Source organism: Macaca thibetana, chromosome 13, assembly GCF_024542745.1.
Source record: "Macaca thibetana thibetana isolate TM-01 chromosome 13, ASM2454274v1, whole genome shotgun sequence".
Lineage (NCBI taxonomy): Eukaryota > Metazoa > Chordata > Mammalia > Primates > Cercopithecidae > Macaca > Macaca thibetana.
Window position 1 is genome coordinate 69,998,474 of NC_065590.1, and position 21,644 is coordinate 70,020,117.

Sequence of the window (21,644 nt, forward strand, 5' to 3'; positions counted from 1 at the left end):
TATTTTGAACTTTTGATGGTCATAGGAATTTTTAATTCTTAGAAAGTGTTGGAAACATTTTTCTGTCTCTATTTAACATCATAGTCTAACATCTCTGAGGAAGAGTACATTTTTAAGTTTTTAAAATCACTATTTGCCAAGAGCTCTCGCAGATGGAGTTTCTTAACGGGCCTTTAGGCCTTCTTAAAGTGTTTGTTTGCTCTTGGTTTTATTAAGAATCCTTCACATTAAGAAAACCCCTAGTTAATTGAGGGATAAAAGAAATTACATGATTTGATTTACAAAAATATTTATCAGAACTTTAGGAAAATATTTCATGAAATGATAGAGACATGTCCCTTTAAATTCTTCTCAAATGTTTCTGTTGATGTTAGATGGAATTTATGCCTAAAAATAAGTTGCAAACTGGATGGAAATGTTGGAAAATTTAAATGTAAAGAGAGAAAATTGAATAATCCAGAATATCCCAGGATATTACCAAAAGGGTGATATTTCCCAGAGTATGCAGAGCAATAGGAAAGCGCTTCACAAGCTTGTCTTTTCATTTCTAGTATTAGTAGGAAAAAATTGATGGGAATACTTAAAACAAAGGAAGTAATGATTCCAGGTGTTAGTAGAGCTAATCTGGAGGATTGTGTTAATTCTGGGTGTTATAATATCTGGAGGTCTAGACTGGTTGGGGACATGTGTAGTATTCAGCATCTAGAATAGAGAATTTTTAAAGTATCATGAGGTCAGAGTAGAGCAGCCTACAGAAGACAGACATTAGGGAGAGACAAGCACATAATAGCTAAATAGGTTCAAGTATTTGAATAACTGTCTTGTAAAAGTATTAACTGCCAGGCAATGGGGTTATAACAGTGAATAACACAGGCATAATCCCTATTTCACTGGACCTTGAGAGAAAAGGGAAAGGCAGGGAAACCCAGTTTGTGAAACTATGAAGGACACAAACATGGAACTGAGAGAGAGACTAATAGAAGAACCTATTTTGGATACTGTGGACATGCAGAGAGTTGGAGAGAAGCACTCTGGGCAGTGAGAATAGTGTGTATGAGAGAGATGTTACACAGCTAGTACATTGGACTAGAGATTCTCTGAAGTCCTTAGAATTTAATTTTCTGCTATTCATCTATGGTCTTCACTAACACCATGAAGAGGCGGTCACCCTGCTAGTAGGCAGTTATACAAGGACAAAAACCCAAATCTTCTAATGTTCTGCTTTCATGGGTCAGTTTTCACTGCCTGGTTTTAGATTAGCTTTTCTGGTGGGGTTCTATGAATACTGTTAGGGCTGTGCCCTGTTGATATAGAAAACAGAAAAACACTTGGAAAAGAGTTTTTCTTTTTTCATTCCTGTGGGTGGTGGTGGTGTTGTCGTTGTTATTGTTGGTTTTTCCTGGTGCCATCATCATCCTTTTCTGGTCATTGACTTCCATCTTACCTCTTAGGGCAAGGTCTCTTGTTCTAATATAAGCAGCAAAGTTATCCCTAACTAAGATGAGGTTAGTAGCTGTTTCTAATATGTGACTGTTGATTGTGGAGCTGGTTTTATACATAAATATTTGACCTTGGTTTTGTTTTGCAGGAAGATGTTGGATCCAGGGTTGATGATGTGTTCCAAGCAAGCTATGTTTCTTAACCTTGTCTACAAATCTCTGAAAGCTGACGTTGTGTTGCGCCGGGTGAAGGCTTTTGTGAAGAGGTTACTTCAAGTTACTTGTCAACAAATGCCACCATTTATATGTGGAGCTTTATATCTTGTGTCTGAGATCCTTAAAGCAAAACCAGGTTTAAGAAGCCAACTAGATGATCATCCGGTATATTTTTCAACTGCTTTTTAAATTGAGTGGGTGCTGAAATATATTGGTGGTTTTTGTTTTGTTTTTCTTTGCTTCACATGACAATAACCTAGTTCTCTGGACCATATGAGTGTGAGTTCTGGAATAGGACAAACCTAGATTTTAGTACCAGCTGTACAGTTTACTAGGTGGGCATGTTGCTCAACTCTTCTACTTGCAATAAACTATACTATACTAGAAGTTACCATTGTATGGGATTTGGAAGACTATAAAACTTAGTGGACCTCTTAAGTCATCTTCGTTAACTATGAAATGGAAATAATAATAGTAGCTACCTCATAGGGTTATTTACAAGTCAAAAATTTACTTGAGGGCTAATTGTTTTCAAGTTATAGAGTCCCTAGGGCTCAGGGGTTCTTAGCTCAAAACTTAACTGTGTTATGTTTAGAAATAAGGATGTGCTCTCCTCTCTTGTTTAAATACCACTGATGGCCATCATTTTACTTTATTAGAACTTTCACGTTTCACCAGAGTTGCAATAAGTAAAACTCTACATCACATAATGGAACACAGACTTTATTGCAACTTCTAGTTGATTTATGTAGATTTATGAAACTATGTGTTTGTTAGGAGTCTGATGATGAAGAACATTTTATTGATGCAAATGATGATGAAGACATGGAAAAATTCACTGATGCAGACAAAGAAACAGAGATGGTGAAAAAACTTGAGACAGAGGAAACGGTTCCTGAAAGTGATATAGAAACCAAAAAACCAGAGATTGCTTCCTGGGTGCACTTTGATAATTTGAAAGGTGAGTTTTTTTAATCTTTATTCTCTTGAATTTTTAAACCAGGGAGTTGGTTTCTCTTTGATTTTCATAGAAACTAGCATTCTACCATTTTACTTACTTATTTATTTATTTATTTATTTATTTAGAGTCTCACTCTGTCATCTAGGCTGGAGTGCAGAGGCACGATCTCGGCTCACTGCAACCTCTACCTCCCAGGTTCAAGTGATTCTCCTGCCTCAGCCTCCCAAGTAGCTGGGATTACAGGTGTGTGCCACCACACCCAGCTAATTTTTGTATTTTTAGTAGAGGTGGGGTTTCACCATGTTGGCCAGGCTGGTCTCGAACTCCTGACCTCAGGTGATCTGCCTGCCTTGGCCTCTCGAAGTGCTGGGATTACAAGCGTGAGCCACTGTACCTGGCCCACAGTTTCTTAAAGTAATATTTTAGGGATAGAAAACTTTCTGTTCAAGATAGAAACTTTAAGTGGTTTCCTATACACACACCAAACTAAATTAATAGGATGTTAGAGTCAAAAGAAATCTTAGAAATGCAGCCTGTTCATTTGAGGCTGTAAAGAAAACACTAGCCTTGAGGTTCAAGAAATGTGGTGCCAGACCCATTTCTTCAACTTGCTTTGGGACTCACGGTCAAATTAATTCATCTACAAATTTCAATTTGTGAAGTACAAAAGAGAAGTCTGATAGCTGCCAGAAAAGTTTGAGAAGAATCCATCAGTTCCCCTGAAGACTAAACTGAGAGAATAATCCTTTAGAAGGATGAAGAGCATGGGTGTTGGAAGGTAGTCAGTTCCTCGTTCTGAAAATCTTTGTTTTAAATTTTTTAAATCCTGAGTTTCTGAAAACATGAAGATAATGGCAGACCTGTTCCAAGTGAGAATTATTTCTGGGCATACTTTCATGACAAATATTTGGAGCACTCTAAAGCTCCAAAAGACTTTAGACCTAGTTCATCTTCGTATTATTTCCATCTTAACATTTCCAACCTCTTTGACCCCAAAATGGGTACCTTTTCTTGCCATTTAGAAAAGGGAGAAGTTTGGAGTTTTTTGGTTTGGTTTTTGATTTTTTTTGAGACGGGTCTCACTGTCACCCAGGCCACGCTGGAGTACAATGAGCCATTATGGCTCACTGCAACCTCAAACTCCTGAACTCAAGTGATCTTCCCACCTCAGCCTCCCAGGTAGCCAGGACTACAGGCTTGTGCCACCAGGTCTGGCTAGTTGTATTTTTTGTAGAGACGAAATCCCACTCTCTTGCCCAGGCTGGTCTTGAACTCTTGGACTCAAGCAGCCTTTCATGTTGGCTTCCCAAAGTGCTGGGATTATAGGCATGAGCCAATGCGCCCAGCCAAGGCAGAAGTTTTGAAAGGGAGCTTTTAGTTATTTTTGAGTCAGGGTCTTGCTCGGTCATGAAGGCTGGATCACAATGGCATGATCTTGGTTCACTGCAACTCTTATCTCCTGGGCTCACGTGATCCTCCCACCTCAGCCTCCCGAATAGCTGGGACTACAGGCACACACTACCACACGTGGCTAGTTTTTTTTGTTGTATTTTTTGTAAGAGACGGGGTTTCACCATTTTGCCCAGGCTGGTCTCGAACTCCGGGACTCAAATGATCACTGGCCTCAGCCTCCCTAAGTGCTGTGATTACAGGTGTGAGCCACTGCACCTGGCCTTGAAGAAAGCTTTTAGTGGTTGGGATAAACATGTTCCCTGCTTCATTCAAGAGCCGATGCTAGCTCAAGTACCAAGACAAATTCTTGAGGGAGCTCAGTTTTTAATCTAGGTTGCTTAGCTAAGTAAGAATGTTGGAAATATCTGTTGAGAATATTAATGGTGGTGCTTTTAATGACCTCTTGGGCTAGGAATAAAGCATTTGAGAAATCGTATTTTTTTGTTATTCCTAGGTGGGAAACAGTTAAATAAATATGATCCATTCAGTAGAAATCCTCTGTTCTGTGGAGCTGAAAATACAAGTCTTTGGGAACTCAAAAAGGTAAAATAATTTCAAATTGTCTTTTAATTCATTTATGGTGTATATTTTTGCCCTCGTGGATGTAATGCCTTGAAGGGTTTTTTTATGATAATTATAAGCATTAATAAACATTAAAAGTCCACATTTGGGGGAAGGTACTATGCGAGGTATTCATTTTGTAGAAAATCTTAAATGTGCATGTAAAATAAGGATATTATACGTGGGTTATAACTGTTGCTTTTTGTAGGTAGATTATTGCATGCAGAGTTGAGAAAATGGATAAATTTTGCTTTATTCATTAGATATATCTGAAAAGTTTTGTGATAAATTTTTTTGTAAATAAAGTTACTTTTCTGAATTCATAAGAGGAATTCATATCCTTTCTAATAGGAATTCCTATTAGAAAGTAATTCTAATAACCTTTCTGTGACTTTTGTGTAAAGCCAATAAGTATCTTTCTATGCAGCTATTCTCAGAGTGTGGCCAGACCTCTAAGAGTTCCTGATATCTTTTTAGTGAGTCGGACACAGCTTTTTTTTTTGGACAGAGTCTACCTCTGTAGCCCAGGCTGGAATGCAGTGGCACAATCTCGAATCACTGCAAGCTCCGCCTCCCGGGTTCACGCCATTCTCCTGCCTCAGCCTCCCAGGTAGCTGGGACTATAGGCACCCGCCACCATACCCGGCTAATTATTTTTGTATTTTTAGTAGAGACGGGGTTTCACCATGTTAGCCAGGATGGTCTTGATCTGACCTCGTGATCCGCCTGCCTTGGTCTCCCAAAGTGCTGGGGTTACAGGCGCGAGCCACAGTGCCTAGCCCACAGCTCTTTTCATAGTAATACCAGTACATTATCTGTTTTCATCACTGTGTTGATAGTGGCACTGATACTATAAAATAAATGATAGGTAAAATTGCTGCAGCTTATCCTGAATAAAGACAGCACCAAGCTGCATCAGAAGCCATTATATTCATCACTGCCACATATGTGCAGTTAAAAAAAAAAAAGCCAGTATAACTTAAGAATGATGACACAGGGAGAATTATTGATTTTAGTATCTTGACCCTAAAGTACACATGTCTTTTTAGTATTTTGTGTGCATATATAGCAAGTATGCGTAACATACCTCTGCTGCCTACCTAAAGTGTGAAGGTTGTCACGTGTCTCAAGGACAAGTGCTTACCGGTTGTTGCAAGCTCATCTAGCTGCTCTTTCATGAAAGACTAACTGACAAACTGGTTTTTCAGACTTAGGTATTTGGGAGACATTTTCTTGAAAATGAATGAAACAAAAAAGCTGGCAGTATTTGTTGTCAACAATAAAATTCAAAAATAAAGCTTTCAAGCAAAGATTAAAGTGTTAAAAATCTTGTAACCACCACCTTGGGCTTGACAGTTTCTTAATTTATAAAAACTTTACTGATGAAATCTGTGGTTCTAAGAATGTGATTTTTGTGGTAAAGTATAATGAAATGTGCCAACATTTGGAAGGACTGCATGTGGTATTTTTTCCAATGACCAATGCACAATGTTTCAAATCCTTTTTTTTTTTTTTGAGACAGAGAAGGCTCTGTTGCCGCCCAAACTGGAGTGCAGTGGTGCAGTGGCGCAATCTCGGCTCACTGCAACCTCCACCTCCTAAGTAACTGGGATTACAGGAGCATGGCACCATGCCCAGCTAATTTTTTAATTTTTAGTACACACAGTGTTTTGCCATGTTGTCCAGGCTGGTCTTGAACTCCTGACTTCATGTGATCCGCCTACCTTAGCCTCCCAAAGTGCTGGGATTATAGGCGTGAGCCACTGTGCCACCTGAATATTACAAATTCTTGAGTGGATAAACGATTGATTCAAAGTAGACCAAATAATTTTAAGTAGCAAGTACCAAAAGCCAATTGAATATGGGTTTCAGATTCCATATTACAACTAATCTTTTGTTTTGGTATAGTACTAAAGAAGAAATTCACAGTTATGTGAAAGGTTTTTTCTACACGTGTGAGGCCAGATTTTCTATGTATATTTCAACATGGAATATAGAAGCAGATGAAAGAATCACTGTCTTCTGTTAAGCCAGACATTAAAGAGATTTGCAAAACTGTAAAATAATGCTACTCACTATATATTTTGTCCTGAAGCATAATTATTTTTCATAAATATGCTATTTATTAATATGTAGTAGCTTTGTTATTTTAATGAACCTACAAGTATTTATAATTTTTCTGTTTAGTTTTATAACCCCTGTTAAATGGAAACTGATGAAATTTTTGGTTTTTAAGTGTATGAAATGGTCCTGAGACCAAAATGTTTTGAGAATCACTTGTTTAATGTATTGGCTTAAATTTCAAATTTTTGCATTTTCTTTGTTGTTGTTGTTGAAATAGGGTCTCGCTCTGTCACCCAGGCTAGAGTGCAGTGGCGCCATCTCGGCTCACTGCAGCCTCAACCTCCTGGGTCCAGGCACCTTCCACTTTAGCCTCCTGAGTAGCTGGGACTACAGGTGCGCACCATCATGCCCTGATTGTTTTTGTAGACATAGGGTTTCACCATATTGCCCAGGCCGGTCTCAACTTCTGGGCTCGAGTGATCTGCCTGCCTGAACCTCCCAAAGTGCTGGGATTACAGGTGTGAGCCAGCGTACCCAGCCCGATTTTCTTAAATAAGCTATAAATGTACTAAGTGTCAACCTTAGAAATATTGATATTATTCACATTTTTCTTTTTAGTTATCTGTGCATTTTCATCCCTCTGTGGCCCTTTTTGCAAAGACCATCCTTCAGGTGAGTCTAAAATATCAAAAGATAAGAATAAGAAAAAAGTAGAATCATTTTAGATAATAATTGGTCATACAGTGTTTAACAGAGAATCTTGTACATTTTACTGCTCGAATAAAGAAGCAATGACTTGTTTCGTACAAAACAGCAGATAATTTTTCCCACTCTGAGTTGAATGGAAGCAATAAGACATTAGAAAGCCACAGCAGTTATTTATTTATTACCTTGTAGCTCCTCTCCTGGAGAAAGACTGCCTCACTTTCCCATTTGCTGTGTTTGCCACTTCAGGGTTTGGTTCGTGATTAATGGTTAGATGGCCTACATTTTTAATATTATTAGTCTATCCATCAAATCAATGTTACATTCTAGAATATGTGTGTATATGTATCTGTGTGTTTAATTTCTTAAGTATAATATGCATGAGAGAGATATTTGAAGAGTCATTTATTGCATATTTGTATCTTCAATACAATGTAATAGAAGTTATCTTTTTCTTTTTTCTTACCTGGATGCATAGATATAATTTGAATTAAGTTTTTAAATTCCCCCTCCACTTTTCAGGGAAACTATATTCAGTATTCGGGGGACCCCCTGCAGGATTTCACTCTAATGAGATTTTTGGATCGATTTGTATACCGAAATCCAAAGCCCCATAAAGGCAAAGGTATGCTTCTATTTAGTGAATTATTTGGTTTTCATTTTTCATACATAATAATATGAGCTTATAACTAGGTTTTGCATTATACTGTCATAATTTTACATTTCAGAAAACACAGATAGTGTTGTGATGCAGCCAAAAAGGAAACATTTTATTAAGGATATTCGTCATCTTCCTGGTAAGTATAAAGCTTAGACAGTTGAAACTGAAAAGACAGTGTAAGACAAAAATGCATAAATTGTATTATTCTTTGTTCTAATTTATCAGAATAAAACCTGAGGCACCAAAGACATTATCCATCTTTTTTTAACGTTATTACAGCAAATTTGAAACATGTCCAAAGTAAACAAAATAGTATGATGAACCCCCCCCCATTACCATCACCCAGCTTTGACAGTTATCACCATTTTATCATCCATAGCTTCATCAACAACCCCTGTGTATATAATTACTATTGCTTACAATTCAGACCATCTGAAAGCTCTCTAATATTAGCTTAGAAGCACAAAAACCCACAGCTGGTTTTGTCACAGAGCATCATTTTAAACTTAGTTAATAACCTACTTCTATATTCGCTAGCCATCTTCTGGATCTGAGTCTATTCTATTCAATGCAGACACTTCTTTGCATACCAGATCTCATCTCCCTTTTGTTCAGAGACTAGGGTTAAATTAGACCTTAAAGATCATTTAATTTCCAGTGACTTACTTCACAGAGGTCCAGAGATGTAAAAGGACTTACCCACAGTTAGTAAGTTAGAAGTAAAAGTCAAATCTCTTTTTACTCAGGATGAGTCAGAAATTTTTATTCTGAAGAGATAAAACCAATTTCTTGTAGTTCCTTATTTCTTAGTTTTCCTCAGTATAAAGGAAAACTGTTTACTTCCTGTTTATTCCCAGAATGGCAAGCATTAATGGCAAGCTTGTCATTTTTTGAGCTGAAAATGACAAGTTTAAAGTGATTATTTATTAAAATAACTCCTTGAATTTTTCTCTTGAAATTTGGGTCCTGGATGCAACTGAAGAACAGTAAGAGAACCCTGTTGTTTCACTGTAACTGCACTGACGGCTGTGTACTGCCTACTTTATGCTGTAGCCAGTGAAGTTTCCAATGTTGGGTCTTCACACAGACTTTTTCAGAGATTGTCCCTTGCACTCCAGGGTCCCTTCTATCTACCTTCCTTACAATTTTGAGATTTTTAGAATTACAGATTATGCTGTATTTTGTCTTAAGAGCTTAAGTAACATAAAGGGAATCGCTATATTACATTAAAATGTTTAAATTTATTTTTGTAGTGAACAGTAAGGAATTCCTTGCAAAAGAAGAAAGCCAAATACCAGTGGATGAAGTGTTTTTCCACAGGTACTATACATAATATAGTTTAATTTGGGGAAACTGCCAAAATTTAAATTTTGAATTTCAAAATCAGCATATTTTGAAAAGATCAAAGGATGTGTCTGTGTTTGTTAAGGAAATTTACAAATCAGTCATTTTGCTAATCTTAATATATCTTAGTAAAACTAAAGTAAATCTGGGAGTTTTGTTAATTTAGCATATAAATTTTGTTTTATGCTTCTGACTTTTCGAAATTTAGCCTTTAATTTCTTTTTATAGTAATTTTTTTTTTGGCTTAAAATCTACCTTAGTTTAATATAGTGATAAAGAATGGGTAATTTATCCAGACCATGGCCCTTAGAATGGATTCAGAAAAATTCAGTGCACTGCTATAGAAATAAGTCCTAAACCAACTAGTATTATAACCTAATGCCTTATGGTAGTAAAGTACTTCTTATCTCATCTGGTTGACTGGTTAATTAGGTTTGATTTGGCTTGTTTTTTAAAATCATTTAGAATGAATAATTTTGAGGGTTTGATTACATGTGTACATGGCTAAGTTTTGCTGTATTCTAATACAAGAATAGGGCTGATAAAATATTATTCTTTGAAATGTATTACACTTAAAAGATTCCAGCTACTTTTTATTGAGTTAAACTATTTTTTGTATATTACATACAAATTTCAGTCATTTATTTCCAACTGAGTATACTTAAGATTTTACAGTTGTGGTTTGCCACTGGTCATAGGTGCTTTGATTATAGTAAGTTTAGACCTTTAATAAAATTGTCAAATATATAACATTAGTATTATTTTAGGTATTATAAAAAAGTTGCTGTTAAAGAGAAACAAAAACGGGATGCAGATGAAGAAAGTATAGAAGACGTGGATGATGAGGAATTTGAAAAACTGATTGGTAATTTGTTGTGTTGACTCTTTGTAAAATAATCTACTATTATGTGTTAATAGACCGTGGAACATTAGTGGGAGAGGTGGCCTTGGTTTTAAAAAATCATTTAGCTAAGAATATCATGCATATCACAGTGGAAGATTAAGAAATATTTGGGGCCAGGTGCTGTGGCTCACACTTGTAATCCCAGCACTTTGGCAGGCCAAGGCAGGCAGATCGTTTGAGGTTAAGAGTTCGAGACCGGCCTGGCCAATATGGTGAAACCCTGTCTCTACTGAAAACACCAAAAAATGAGCCAGGCATGGTGGCGCACACCTGTAGTCCCAGCTACTTGAGAAGCAGAGGCACGAGAATCACTTGAATCCAGGAGTCAGAGGTTGCAGTGAACCAAGATTGGGCCACTGCACTCTCGCCTGGGTGACAGAATGAAACCCTGTCTCAAAAAAAAAAAAAAAAAAAAAAGAAATATTTTTATGATATGTGGTAATTCACCCACGTTTGCACCAGAAAAATGCATGATTTGTGCTTTGGATAGTCCATATAAGGAAAAATTTATATTTGTCTATTCATTGTTACAGCCAAATCTCATGTGAAATAGAAATCCTTTTTACCATTCATAATCTATTATAGTATATAGTATAGCAGTAGTAATTGATAGCAATAGTCTACTGTTTCATCTTTTTTATCTTTAATCTACAAAGCTAGAGAAATTTTGATAGAAAATAGACTTAAACAAAAAACATGGTAAATTGGAAAGACTTACACTGATTTCACATGTTACATACTTTTTTGTTGTTGTTTTTTGGGGGTTTTGTTTGTTTGTTTTGAGACAGGATCTCTCTGTCTCCCAGGCTGGAGTGCAATGGCACAGTCACAACTAACTCACTGCAGCCCTGCAGCCTAGACCTTCTGGGCTCAACCGATCTTCCTGCCTCAACCCCACGGGTAGCTGGGACTACAGGTACATGCCATGATGCTGGGCTACTTTGTTTTTGGTTTTTGTTTGTTTGTTTTTTAATAGAGATAGGGTCTTGCTGTGTTGCCCAGGCTGGTGATCACTCTACCTCAGCCTCCCAAAGTGCTGGGATTACAAGCATGAGGTGTTATATATTGTATCACACCTATTAAAAATGAGCACCTAAGTAGTTTAATAGAGTAAAAGGGAATACAATTGCTAAATACCATTTTATTTTATATTTACCCTCATTCCATAAAAGAACTGTAGAAAGAGCCAAAATTAACTGGATCCTTCTTTAGTTTTGGAATTTAACTAAGATCAGTATTTCACAGGTTTGTATGCATTATTAAGATATACTAGTAACAGTCACATTTATATTGTTTTGGTGTTTACTTGTCATAAACAGCAGAATCATGACTGTTAGAATAATTTATTCAGATACAAGATGTATGTCAAGCTTGTCATTCTTTGTTGTATCTCACAATTTCTGTATTCTCTGGCAGACACATTTGAAGATGATAACTGTTTCAGCTCTGAAAAGGATGACATGGATTTTGCTGGGTAACATACTTCTATCTTCTCCTTCCTATTTTTCTAGCATTTCCCAAATTGTCCGTCAGAACAGTAGACCACAGAACTATATGACATAAAGGGGAAATGTATTCAAGTTTGGGAAGTAGATACAGTACTTTCATCTTTGACCTTTATAAAGCACGTTCTTACTTACTCTAAGCAGTCTGCAAAGCTTTCTCCTCTAAGTCATTTAATAGCCTACTGCCCTAGTAGTCAACAAAACACTACTTTAGAAAATACTGCCTCCTTTTGTATTACAAATTGTGTTTTTTTCCAGTAACGTGAAAAAGAGAACAAAAGGAGCTAAGGATAACACATTAGATGAAGACTCAGAAGGTAGTGATGGTGAACTTGGTAACCTGGATGACGATGAAGTTTCTTTAGGAAGTATGGATGATGAAGAATTTGCTGAAATTGATGAAGATGGAGGAACATTCATGGATGTGTTAGATGATGAAAATGAGAGCGTTCCAGGTAAGCATTTTTTAAAATAAGACATAAACTGTGTCTTCCTCACTTCCTCAGCCTTAAGTTAGTTTTTCTGCTAAAGGTTTTTAATAAAGCCCTGTGTTCAAATTAATATTCATGTCAGCCAGAAACTTAAATGGGACCTTTTCCCTTCTTATTTGGAGCTGAAGGGTTTTTATTGTGTGTTGTGTGTGTTTTCTTTTAAGCAGTTTTTTGAGTTTTGGACTTTTACTTTAACCAGCAACTAGCTTCTCTGTACAATACATGTTGAGCTGAAATGCTGCCATTTTTTAATAGTAATTAGCAGTCTATAAAAGTTAATCAGTATTCATCATAGCCCAGCATAGATGAAGGTGAATATTTTATCTTGTTGTAAATTAGCAAGGAACACCCAGAATTGTCTCTGGACTGTTGTCTGACCTTTCTGTCCTTTCACATACCTCCAGCATGCACATGCCTGCCTAACATTCTTCTTCTACTTATTCTGAACCACAGCAGAAGTTTCTTGTTTTAAGGGGTTTTATATTATTTGGTCTTATTAATGAAGCTATTTAGAAAATTTTGTACTTGCACAAAATATTATAACTATGCCAATTCTTAGAGTCTTGCTCTCAGTCTGTCCTCAAGCCTATGCTAGTGGAATTATGAAACCCACATGGAATAGCAGTACAGTGCCTTACATTAGAATAAAGATTTTAGCATATCTTGGAGTAATATTTTCCAGTCCTATTGTTTTTCAGTTGCTTAATAGCAAATTTCTTCATGTAACAGAACTTGAAGTCCACTCCAAAGTCAATACTAAGAGAAGCAAGAGAAAAGGTACAAATGATTTTGACCTTGCTGGCTCATATCAAGGTAAGAAAATGCATTCAGTATCTTTTAAAAGCAGTATCGATGTGAGAGGTGTCATTATCATTTTGGGAAATTAACTCTCCTAAATTTGGTTAATAAAATCCAGGGGTGGGTGGGGGTTGTTTTTAAGAAAGGTGTTAAGTGGAAATTATTTTCCACATTTTGAATTGTTTCTTGCATTCAAGTATCTCTAGATCATCTTTTCATTGATTTTTTTAAATTTTTTATTATTATTTCCATTGTTTTGGGGGAACAGGTAGGGTGTTTGGTTACATGGGTAAGTTCTTTAGTGGCGATTTCTGAGATTTTGGTGCACCCATCACCCAAGCAATACACTGCACCCAATGTGTACTCTTATCCCCTACTACCTCCCACTCTTCCCCCCAAGTCCCCAGAGTCCATTATATCATTCTTAAGCCTTTGCATCGTCATTGCTTAGCTCCCATTTATAACTGAGAACATAGAATGTTTGGTTTTCCACTCCTGAATTACTTCGCTTAAAATAATGGTCTCCAGCTCTATTCAGTTTGCTACAAATGCCATTATTTCTTTCCTTTTCATGGATGAGTAGCATTCCATGGTATATGTATAGCACATTTTCTTTATCCACTCATTAGTTGATGGGCATTTACGTTGGTTCCATATTTTTGCAGTTGCAGATTGTGCTGCTATAAACGTGCATGTGTAAGTGTCTTTTTTATATAATGACTTATTTTCCTCTGGGTAGATACTCAGTGGTGGGATTGCTAGATCAAATGATAGTTCTCCTTTCAGTTATTTAAAGACTCTACATACTGTTTACCATAGTGGTTGTACTAGTTTACATTCCCACCAGCAGTGTAAAAGTGTTCCCTTATTACCACATCCACGCCAACATCTGAAATTTTTTTTATTTTTAAACTATGGCTATTCTTGCAGGAGTAAGGTGGTATTGCACTGTGGCTTTGATTTGCATTTCCCTGATAATTAGGGATGTTGAGCATTTCTTCATATGTTTCTTGACCATTTGTGTATTTTTTGAGAATTGTCTGTTCATATCCTTAGCCCACTTTTTGATGGGATTTTTTCTTGCTGACTTTTTTGAGTTCCTTGTAGATTCTGGACATTGGTCCTTTCTCGGATGCATAGTTTACGAAGATTTTCTCCCACTCTGGGTTGTCTGTTTACTCTGCTGGTTATTTCTTTTGCTGTGCAGAAGCTTTTTAGCTTAATTAAGTCCCATCTATTTGTTTTTGTTGCATTTGCATTTAGGTTCTTGGTTGTGAACTCTGCTTAAGCCAATGTCTAGAAGAGTTTTTCCAATGTTACCTTCTAGAATTTTTATAGTTTCAGTTCTTAGATTTAAGTCTTTGATCCATCTTGAGTTTTCTGCATAAGGTGAGAAATGAGGATCCGTTTAATTCTCCTACATGTGGCTTGCCAGTTATCCCAGCACCATTGGTTGAACAGGGTGTCCTTTCCCTGCTTTATGTTTTTGTTTGCTTTGTCGAAGATCAAATGGTTGTAAGTATTTGGCTTTATTTCTGGTTCTCTATTCTGTTCCATTGGTCTACAGGCCTGTTTTTATACAAGTACCATGCTATTTTGGTAACAATAGCCTAGTAGTATAGTTTGAAGTCAGGTAATGAGATACCTCCAGATTTGTTCTTTTTGTTTAGTCTTGCTTGGCTATGCAGATTCTTATTTTGTTCCATATGAATTTCAGGATTGTTTTTTCCTAGTTCTGTGAAGAATGATGATGGCATTTTGATGGGAATTACATTAAATTCATAGATTGCTTTTGGCAGTATGGTCATTTTCACAATATTGATTCTACCCATCCATGAACATGGGATGTGTTTCCATTTGTGTGTGTGTCTATGGTGTCTTTCAGCAATGTTTTGTAGTTTTCCTTTTAGAGATCTTTCGCCTCCTTGATTAGGTATATTCCTAAGTATTATTATTTTTTTTGGCAGGTGTTGTAAGGAGGGTTGAGTAATTGAGTTGATTCTCAGTTTGGTTGCTGTTGGTGTATAGCAGTGCTACTGATTTGTGTACATTGATTTTGTATCCTGAAACTGCTGAATTTATTTATCAGATCTAGGAGCTTTTTGCATGAGTCTTTAGGGTTTTCTAGGTATACTATCATATCACTGGTGAATAGTGACAGTTTGACTTCGTCTTTACTGATATGAATGAATGCCATTTCTTTCTCTTGTCCAATTGCACTGGCTAGGATTTCCAGTACTATGTTGAATAGAAGCAGTGAAAGTGGGCATCCCTGTCTTTTTCCAGTTCTCAGGGGGAATGCTTTCAACTTTTCCCTGTTCAGTATAATGTTGGCTATGGGTTTATCATAGATGGCTTTCATTACTTTAAGGTATGTCCCTTCTGTGCCAATTTCGCTTAGGGTTTTAATCATAAAGGGATGCTTGATTTTGTCAAATGCTTTTTCTGCATCTATTGAGATGATCATATGAATTTTGTTTTTAGTTGTTTATGTGGTGTATCACATTTATTGACTTGCATATGTTAAACTAGTCCCGTATCCCTGGCATGAAACCCACTTCATCATGGTATATTATCTTTCTGATACGCTGTTGGATTCGGTTAGCTAGTATTTTGTTGAGGGTTTTTGCATCTGTGTTCATCGGGAATATTGGTCTGTAGTCTTCTTTTGTTACGTCATTTCCTGATTTTGGAATTAGGCTGATATTGGCTTCATTGAATGATTTAGGGAGGATTCCCTCTTTCCCTATCTTTTGGAATAGTTTCAGTAGGATTGGTACCAATTCTTTGAATGTCTGATAGAATTCAGCTGTGAATCCATTAGGTCCTGGACCTTGTTTTATTGGCAGTTTTTTTTATTACTGTTTCAATCATGCTACTTGTTATTGGTCCGTTCAGAGTTTCTCTTTCTTTCTGGTTTAATCTAGAAGGGTTGTATATTTCCAGGAATTTATCCATTTTATCTCGGTTTTCTAGTTTGTGTGCATAAAGGTGTTCATAGTAGCCTTGAATGATCTTTTGTATTTCTGTGGTATCAGTTGTTGTCTCTCCCATTTCATTTCTAATTGAGCTTATTCGGATCTTCTCTCTTCTTTTTTTGGTTAATCTTGCTAATGGTCTACCAATTTTCTTTATTTTTCCACAGAACCAGCTTTTTGTTTCATTTATCTTTTGTAGTGTTTTTTCAGTTTTGTTTAGTTCTGCTCTGATCTTTATTTCTTTTCTTCTGCTGGGTTTGAGTTTGATTTGTTCTTGTTTCTCTAGTTACTTGAGGTGTAAGCTTAGATTGTCTGTTTATGCTCTTTCAGACTTTTTGATGTAGACATTTAATGCTGTGAACTTACTAAAAGTAGTGCCACTTTTGCTGTATCCCAGAGGTTTTGATAGGTTGTGTCACTGTTCAGTTCAAAAAAATATTTTAATTTCCATCTTCATTTCATTGTTGACTCAAAGATCATTCAAGAGCAGAGTATTAAATTTCCATGTATTTGTATATAGTTTTGAGGGTTCCTTTTGGAGTTAATTTCCAATTGTATTCCACTGTGGTGTGAGAGGGTACTTGATACAATTTCAGTTTTCTTAAGTTTATTGAGACTTGTGGCCCACCATATGGTCTATCCTTGAGAATGCTCCATGTGCTGATGAAAATAACGTATATTCTGCAGTTTTTGGGTAGAATATTCTGTAGGTATCTGTTAAGTCCATTTGTTCTAGGGTGTTAAGTCCATTGTTTCTTTGTTGACTCTGTCTTGAAGACCTGTCTAAGGCTGTCAGTGAAGTATTGAAGTCACCCACTATTATTGTGTTGCCATCTATCTAATTTCTTTGGTCTAATAGTAATGGTTTTATAAATTTGGGAGCTCTGGTGGTAGATGCATATATATTTAGAATTATGATATTTCTTGTTGAACTAATCATTTTAGTAGTATGTAATGTCCCTCTGTCTTTTTTTTAGCTGTTGTTGCTTTAAAGTCTGTTTTGTCTGATATAAGAATAGCTACTCCTGCTTGCTTTTGGTTTCCATTTGCATGGAATATCTTTTTCTACCCCTTTACTTTAAGTTTATGTGAGTCATGTGTTAGGTGAGTCTCCTGAACACAGCAGATTCTTGGTTGGTGGTCCAATCTCACATTCTGTACCTTTTAAGAGGAGCATTTAGGCCATTTACATCCAACATTATTATTTGAGATGTGAGGTACTGTTCTATTCATCATGCTAGTTGTTGCTTGAATACTTTGATGTTGTTTTTTCATTGTTATTTTATAGGCCCTTTGAGATTTATGTTTTAAGGAGGCTCTATTTTGGTGTACTTCAAGGTTTTGTTTCAAGATTTAGAATTCCTAGGCTGAGTGTAGTGGCTCACACCTGAAGTCCTAGCACTTTGGGAGGCCCAGGCGGGCATCACCTGAAGTCAGGAGATCAAGACCAGCCTGGCCAACATGGCAAAACCCCATATCTACAAAAAATACAAAAATTAGCTGGGCATGTTGGTAAGCCCCTATAATCCCAGCTACTCAGAAGGCTGAGGCACAAAAATCACTTGAACCCATTAGGCAGAGGTCACACTGAGCCAAGATTGCACCACTGCACTCCAGCCTGGATGGCAGAGCAAGATTCCATCTCAAAAAAACAAAAAAAGATTTAGAACTCCTTTCAGCATTTCTTGTAGTGCCGGCTTAGTAGTGGCGAATTCTCAGCATAGATCTCTCCTTCATTTATGAAGCTTAGTTTTGTTGGATACCAAATTCTTAGCTGATAATTATTTTGATTAAGGAGACTAAACACATTGCCACACGCTGTTCTGTCCGTCCATGTGGGAGCTGCATGTTAGTCCTGTCCCCTTATCCACCATTTTCCTCCTCAGCACAGCAGATCGAAATGTTTGCCTCTGCTATGTTTTGTTCTCTCCAAGGCCCCAGCATATTGGATGGTGCCCACTCATATTTGAATGCAGATCTTCCTTACCTAGTCCAGAGATTCACATGCTAATCTCTGCTCATTCATTTTTAAACCATTCAATTATAAAACCCTGGATTTTTCAGACACCTGTTATCTTTTTCTTTTCTCAACCATTATTCTTTGCCATTTGACCCTTGCAATAATCCATGCTCCTTTATTATGATACGAACTGTTCTTTCTGCTAATATATTCTTTAACATTTTTCAAAGTATATCTTACAAGATTATGCTTCACAGTGTAACACTTACAAGGTGCTAATAAAAGAAAAAAGTGCTATATCAGGTAACAGTCTTAAGATTTTTGATAAAAATGTAGAAAGCACTATACATACTTTGCCTCAAGTGCCTCTCTGGCTTCTGTTACTGCTAAATACTGATGACTAAAAATAGATCTGCAAAGTTAAAAATAATGTTTTAAAAAGTTTCATTTACATATTGGTAGTAGTGTTTCAGAAACTCATGCCTACAAAATTTTATCAACTCTTTCAAATACTGCTGTCAATTCCTTAGTCCCCTAATGACTAGATGATTTAAATGATATATATTTAAATTGTAACATGTTGTCTTCCAGATTTTGTCTTCCCTTGAGTATCTAAGATCCTGTTTTAATATTAGCATAAGATGAGATATAGGCAGTTTTTCTCAAGACCATCCCTCAGAAAAGAAGTGTTGCTTTACTTCAAGTTCTGCTGAGCCTATTATTAAAAGATGCTGGTAAAAGGAATTTGAGGAGAAGAAAAAATTTTTTAATGTTAAAAAAAGATGCTCTCTCAGCTTGTTTCAAATAGTAAAGTACTGTTTCAGAAGACATTAGCCTGAAAGGATTTCAGATCTCAATTGATAATAGTTTTGGATGCAGATTAAAGAATACCCAACAAAACTGATTGAAACAAAAAGAGGCAAGGAATTTTAAACAGATTCATTAATTGATTCAGATGTATTAATTTACTGATTGATCACCCTACATTTGCAAGTGTTAGAGTAGATATCCTTAAGAATAAACATACCTGGGCCGGGCGCGGTGGCTCACGCCTGTAATCCCAGCACTTTGGGAGGCCGAGGCGGGCGGATCACAAGGTCAGGAGATCGAGACCACGGTGAAACCCCGTCTCTACTAAAAATACAAAAAATTAGCCGGGCGCGGTTGTGGGCGCCTGTAGTCCCAGCTACTCGGGAGGCTGAGGCAGGAGAATGGCGTGAACCCGGGAGGCGGAGCTTGCAGTGAGCCGAGATCGCGCCACTGCACTCCAGCCTGGGCGACAGAGCGAGACTCCCTCTCAAAAAAAAAAAAAAAAAAAAAAAAAAAAAGAATAAACATACCTTATAGAATCTTTAATCAGCCTGGGCAACACAAGGAGACGCTATCTCTACAAAAAATCAAAAATGGCCGGGCGTGGTGGCTCACGCCTGTAATCCCAGCACTTTGGGGGGACAAGGCGGGTAGATCACAAGGTCAAGAGATCAAGACCATCCTGGCCAACATGATGAAACCCTAGCTCTACTAAAAATACAAAAATTAGCTGGGCGTGCTGGCACGCACTTGTAGGCCCAGCTACTTGGGAGGCTGAGGCAGGAAAATCGCTTGAACCCAGGAGGCAGAGGTTGCAGTAAGCCGAGATCGTGCCCCTGCACTCCAGCCTGGCAACAAAGTGAGACTCTGTCTCAAAAAAAAAAAAAAAAAAAAAAATCAAAAATCAAAAATTAGCTAGGCATGGTGTTGCACACTTGAGGCTGAAGTGGCGGCGGGAGCAGGATAAAAGAAACTAAGGAACCAGCACAGTACAGAAGTGCCTACTCTTTGAGGTCACAGATGCATCGCTACAGGATGAATAAAACCCAAAAAAACCTTCCTAATGCATGCAAATGTGTATTATACAGCTATCAAGTAACATATCACCCTAATAATAATGAAGATGAAATGCTTTAGAAACTATTTTATCAAAAGTGGCTCTGATACAAAGACTTGTACATGATTGTTCATAGTGGCACTATTAATGCCAAAAAGTGGACACAACCTAAATGTCCATTAACTGATAAGTAAAATGTGGTATATCCATACAATGGAATATTATGTAGCCCACAACATGGCATGGAGTACTACAACATGGATGAGCCTCAAAAACGTTATGCTAAATGAAAAAAAGCCAGATACAGGAAACCACATGTCATATGATCCCATTTATATGAAACAGCCAGAAAAGGCAAGTCATAGAAACAAGATAGATTGGAGGTGGGTTGGAGGACTACAAATGGCACCAAGGATCTTTTGAAGTTGATGGAAATGTTCTAAAATCAGACTGTGGTTGTGGTTGAACAAGTCTGTAAATTTACTAAAATGCATTAATACACTTAAATGCGTTAATACACATAATAGCTGAATGTTATGATGTGTATTTAGTAAAGCTCTTTTTAAAATACAGCTCTAGTACTGCTAGAGGCATTGATATCAGAGATGCAGAGTTTGAATAATTGTTTCAGGAAAAGAGACTTTTCAGGAAAAGTTTATACTTTCAGTACTACAGGTAGGTGTGGTTTAAAGGAGAACCTCTTTCAGTGTTATAAACAGAACTTCATTTACAGCATAATAAACATACTTTCAATTTCCTTTCACTCCAAAGAATAAGACCCCTGAACTAAATTTTATGTTTTGTCTTAAGTATTTCAAAACCCATCCATGTCAAACTGATAACTTTACTATTGCTTGATACTGTGTTATTTCCCTTATGGGTAAACTTCGATCACTGGCCAAATCTGAAAAGCAAGAAGACACTCTTGTCATCTGAACAGTTCTATTAGGATGTTGTTAGCTTTTTAAAAATATTATATACTAACAAGTTATATTTAAATGCCAGCTACCTAATGGTGCTAGAAGATTATTGCAATTGTGTTTTTACCCAAGTATAATTTTTAAAATAAAATCATGTTGCATTGCATTTTTAAAAAATCATTAGATTTATAATTGAATAATGTAGACTTACAAATTTTTTTAGGGCCAAGAAAAAAGAAAAGAAACTTCAATGATTCCAGCCTATTTGTATCTGCTGAAGAGGTAAGGCTAATGTACTGTTCTGAGAGTCTAGCTATTCTACATTATTTTTAGTTTTCTAATAAATTTATCTTTTTGTTTAAGTTTGGCCATCTATTGGATGAAAATATGGGATCCAAGTTTGATAACATTGGCATGAATGCCATGGCTAACAAAGATAATGCAAGTAAGTAACTTAAATTTTTTTATTGATGTTTTAAAAATAGCTTTGGCTTAGAACTTCAGAAGATAGGAAATTTTTTTAATTTAATTTTTTTTCTTGAGACAACGTCTTACTCCCTCGCCCAGGCTGGAATGCAGTGACATAATCTTGGCTCACTGCAACCTCCATCTCCCAGGTTCAAGCAATTCTCCTGCCTCAGCCTCCCAAATAGCTGGGATTACAGGCATGCACCACCACGCCCAGCTAATGTTTGTATTTTTAGTAGAGAGGGGGTTTCACCATGTTGGCCAGGCTGGTCTCGAACTCCTGACCTCGAGTGACCCGCCCACCTTGGCCTCCCAAAGTGCTGAGATTACTGGCGTGAGCCACCGTGCCT

At 36.8% G+C, this 21,644-nt stretch overlaps 1 protein-coding gene across 1 annotated transcript in view; it reads left to right on the forward strand.

Annotated features, from left to right (window-relative positions):
- CEBPZ (CCAAT enhancer binding protein zeta) overlaps positions 1 to 21,644 on the forward strand; it is a 406,976-nt gene that overhangs the window by 384,523 nt on the left and 809 nt on the right. The window contains exons 4-16 of the mRNA XM_050753297.1: positions 1,589 to 1,820; positions 2,433 to 2,616; positions 4,523 to 4,611; positions 7,312 to 7,365; positions 7,921 to 8,023; positions 8,127 to 8,195; positions 9,313 to 9,379; positions 10,171 to 10,268; positions 11,724 to 11,781; positions 12,071 to 12,267; positions 13,033 to 13,116; positions 21,050 to 21,108; positions 21,190 to 21,271. Coding sequence (XP_050609254.1) covers positions 1,589 to 1,820; positions 2,433 to 2,616; positions 4,523 to 4,611; positions 7,312 to 7,365; positions 7,921 to 8,023; positions 8,127 to 8,195; positions 9,313 to 9,379; positions 10,171 to 10,268; positions 11,724 to 11,781; positions 12,071 to 12,267; positions 13,033 to 13,116; positions 21,050 to 21,108; positions 21,190 to 21,271 — 1,376 coding nt within the window. The remainder of the gene's footprint in view (positions 1 to 1,588; positions 1,821 to 2,432; positions 2,617 to 4,522; positions 4,612 to 7,311; positions 7,366 to 7,920; positions 8,024 to 8,126; positions 8,196 to 9,312; positions 9,380 to 10,170; positions 10,269 to 11,723; positions 11,782 to 12,070; positions 12,268 to 13,032; positions 13,117 to 21,049; positions 21,109 to 21,189; positions 21,272 to 21,644) is intronic.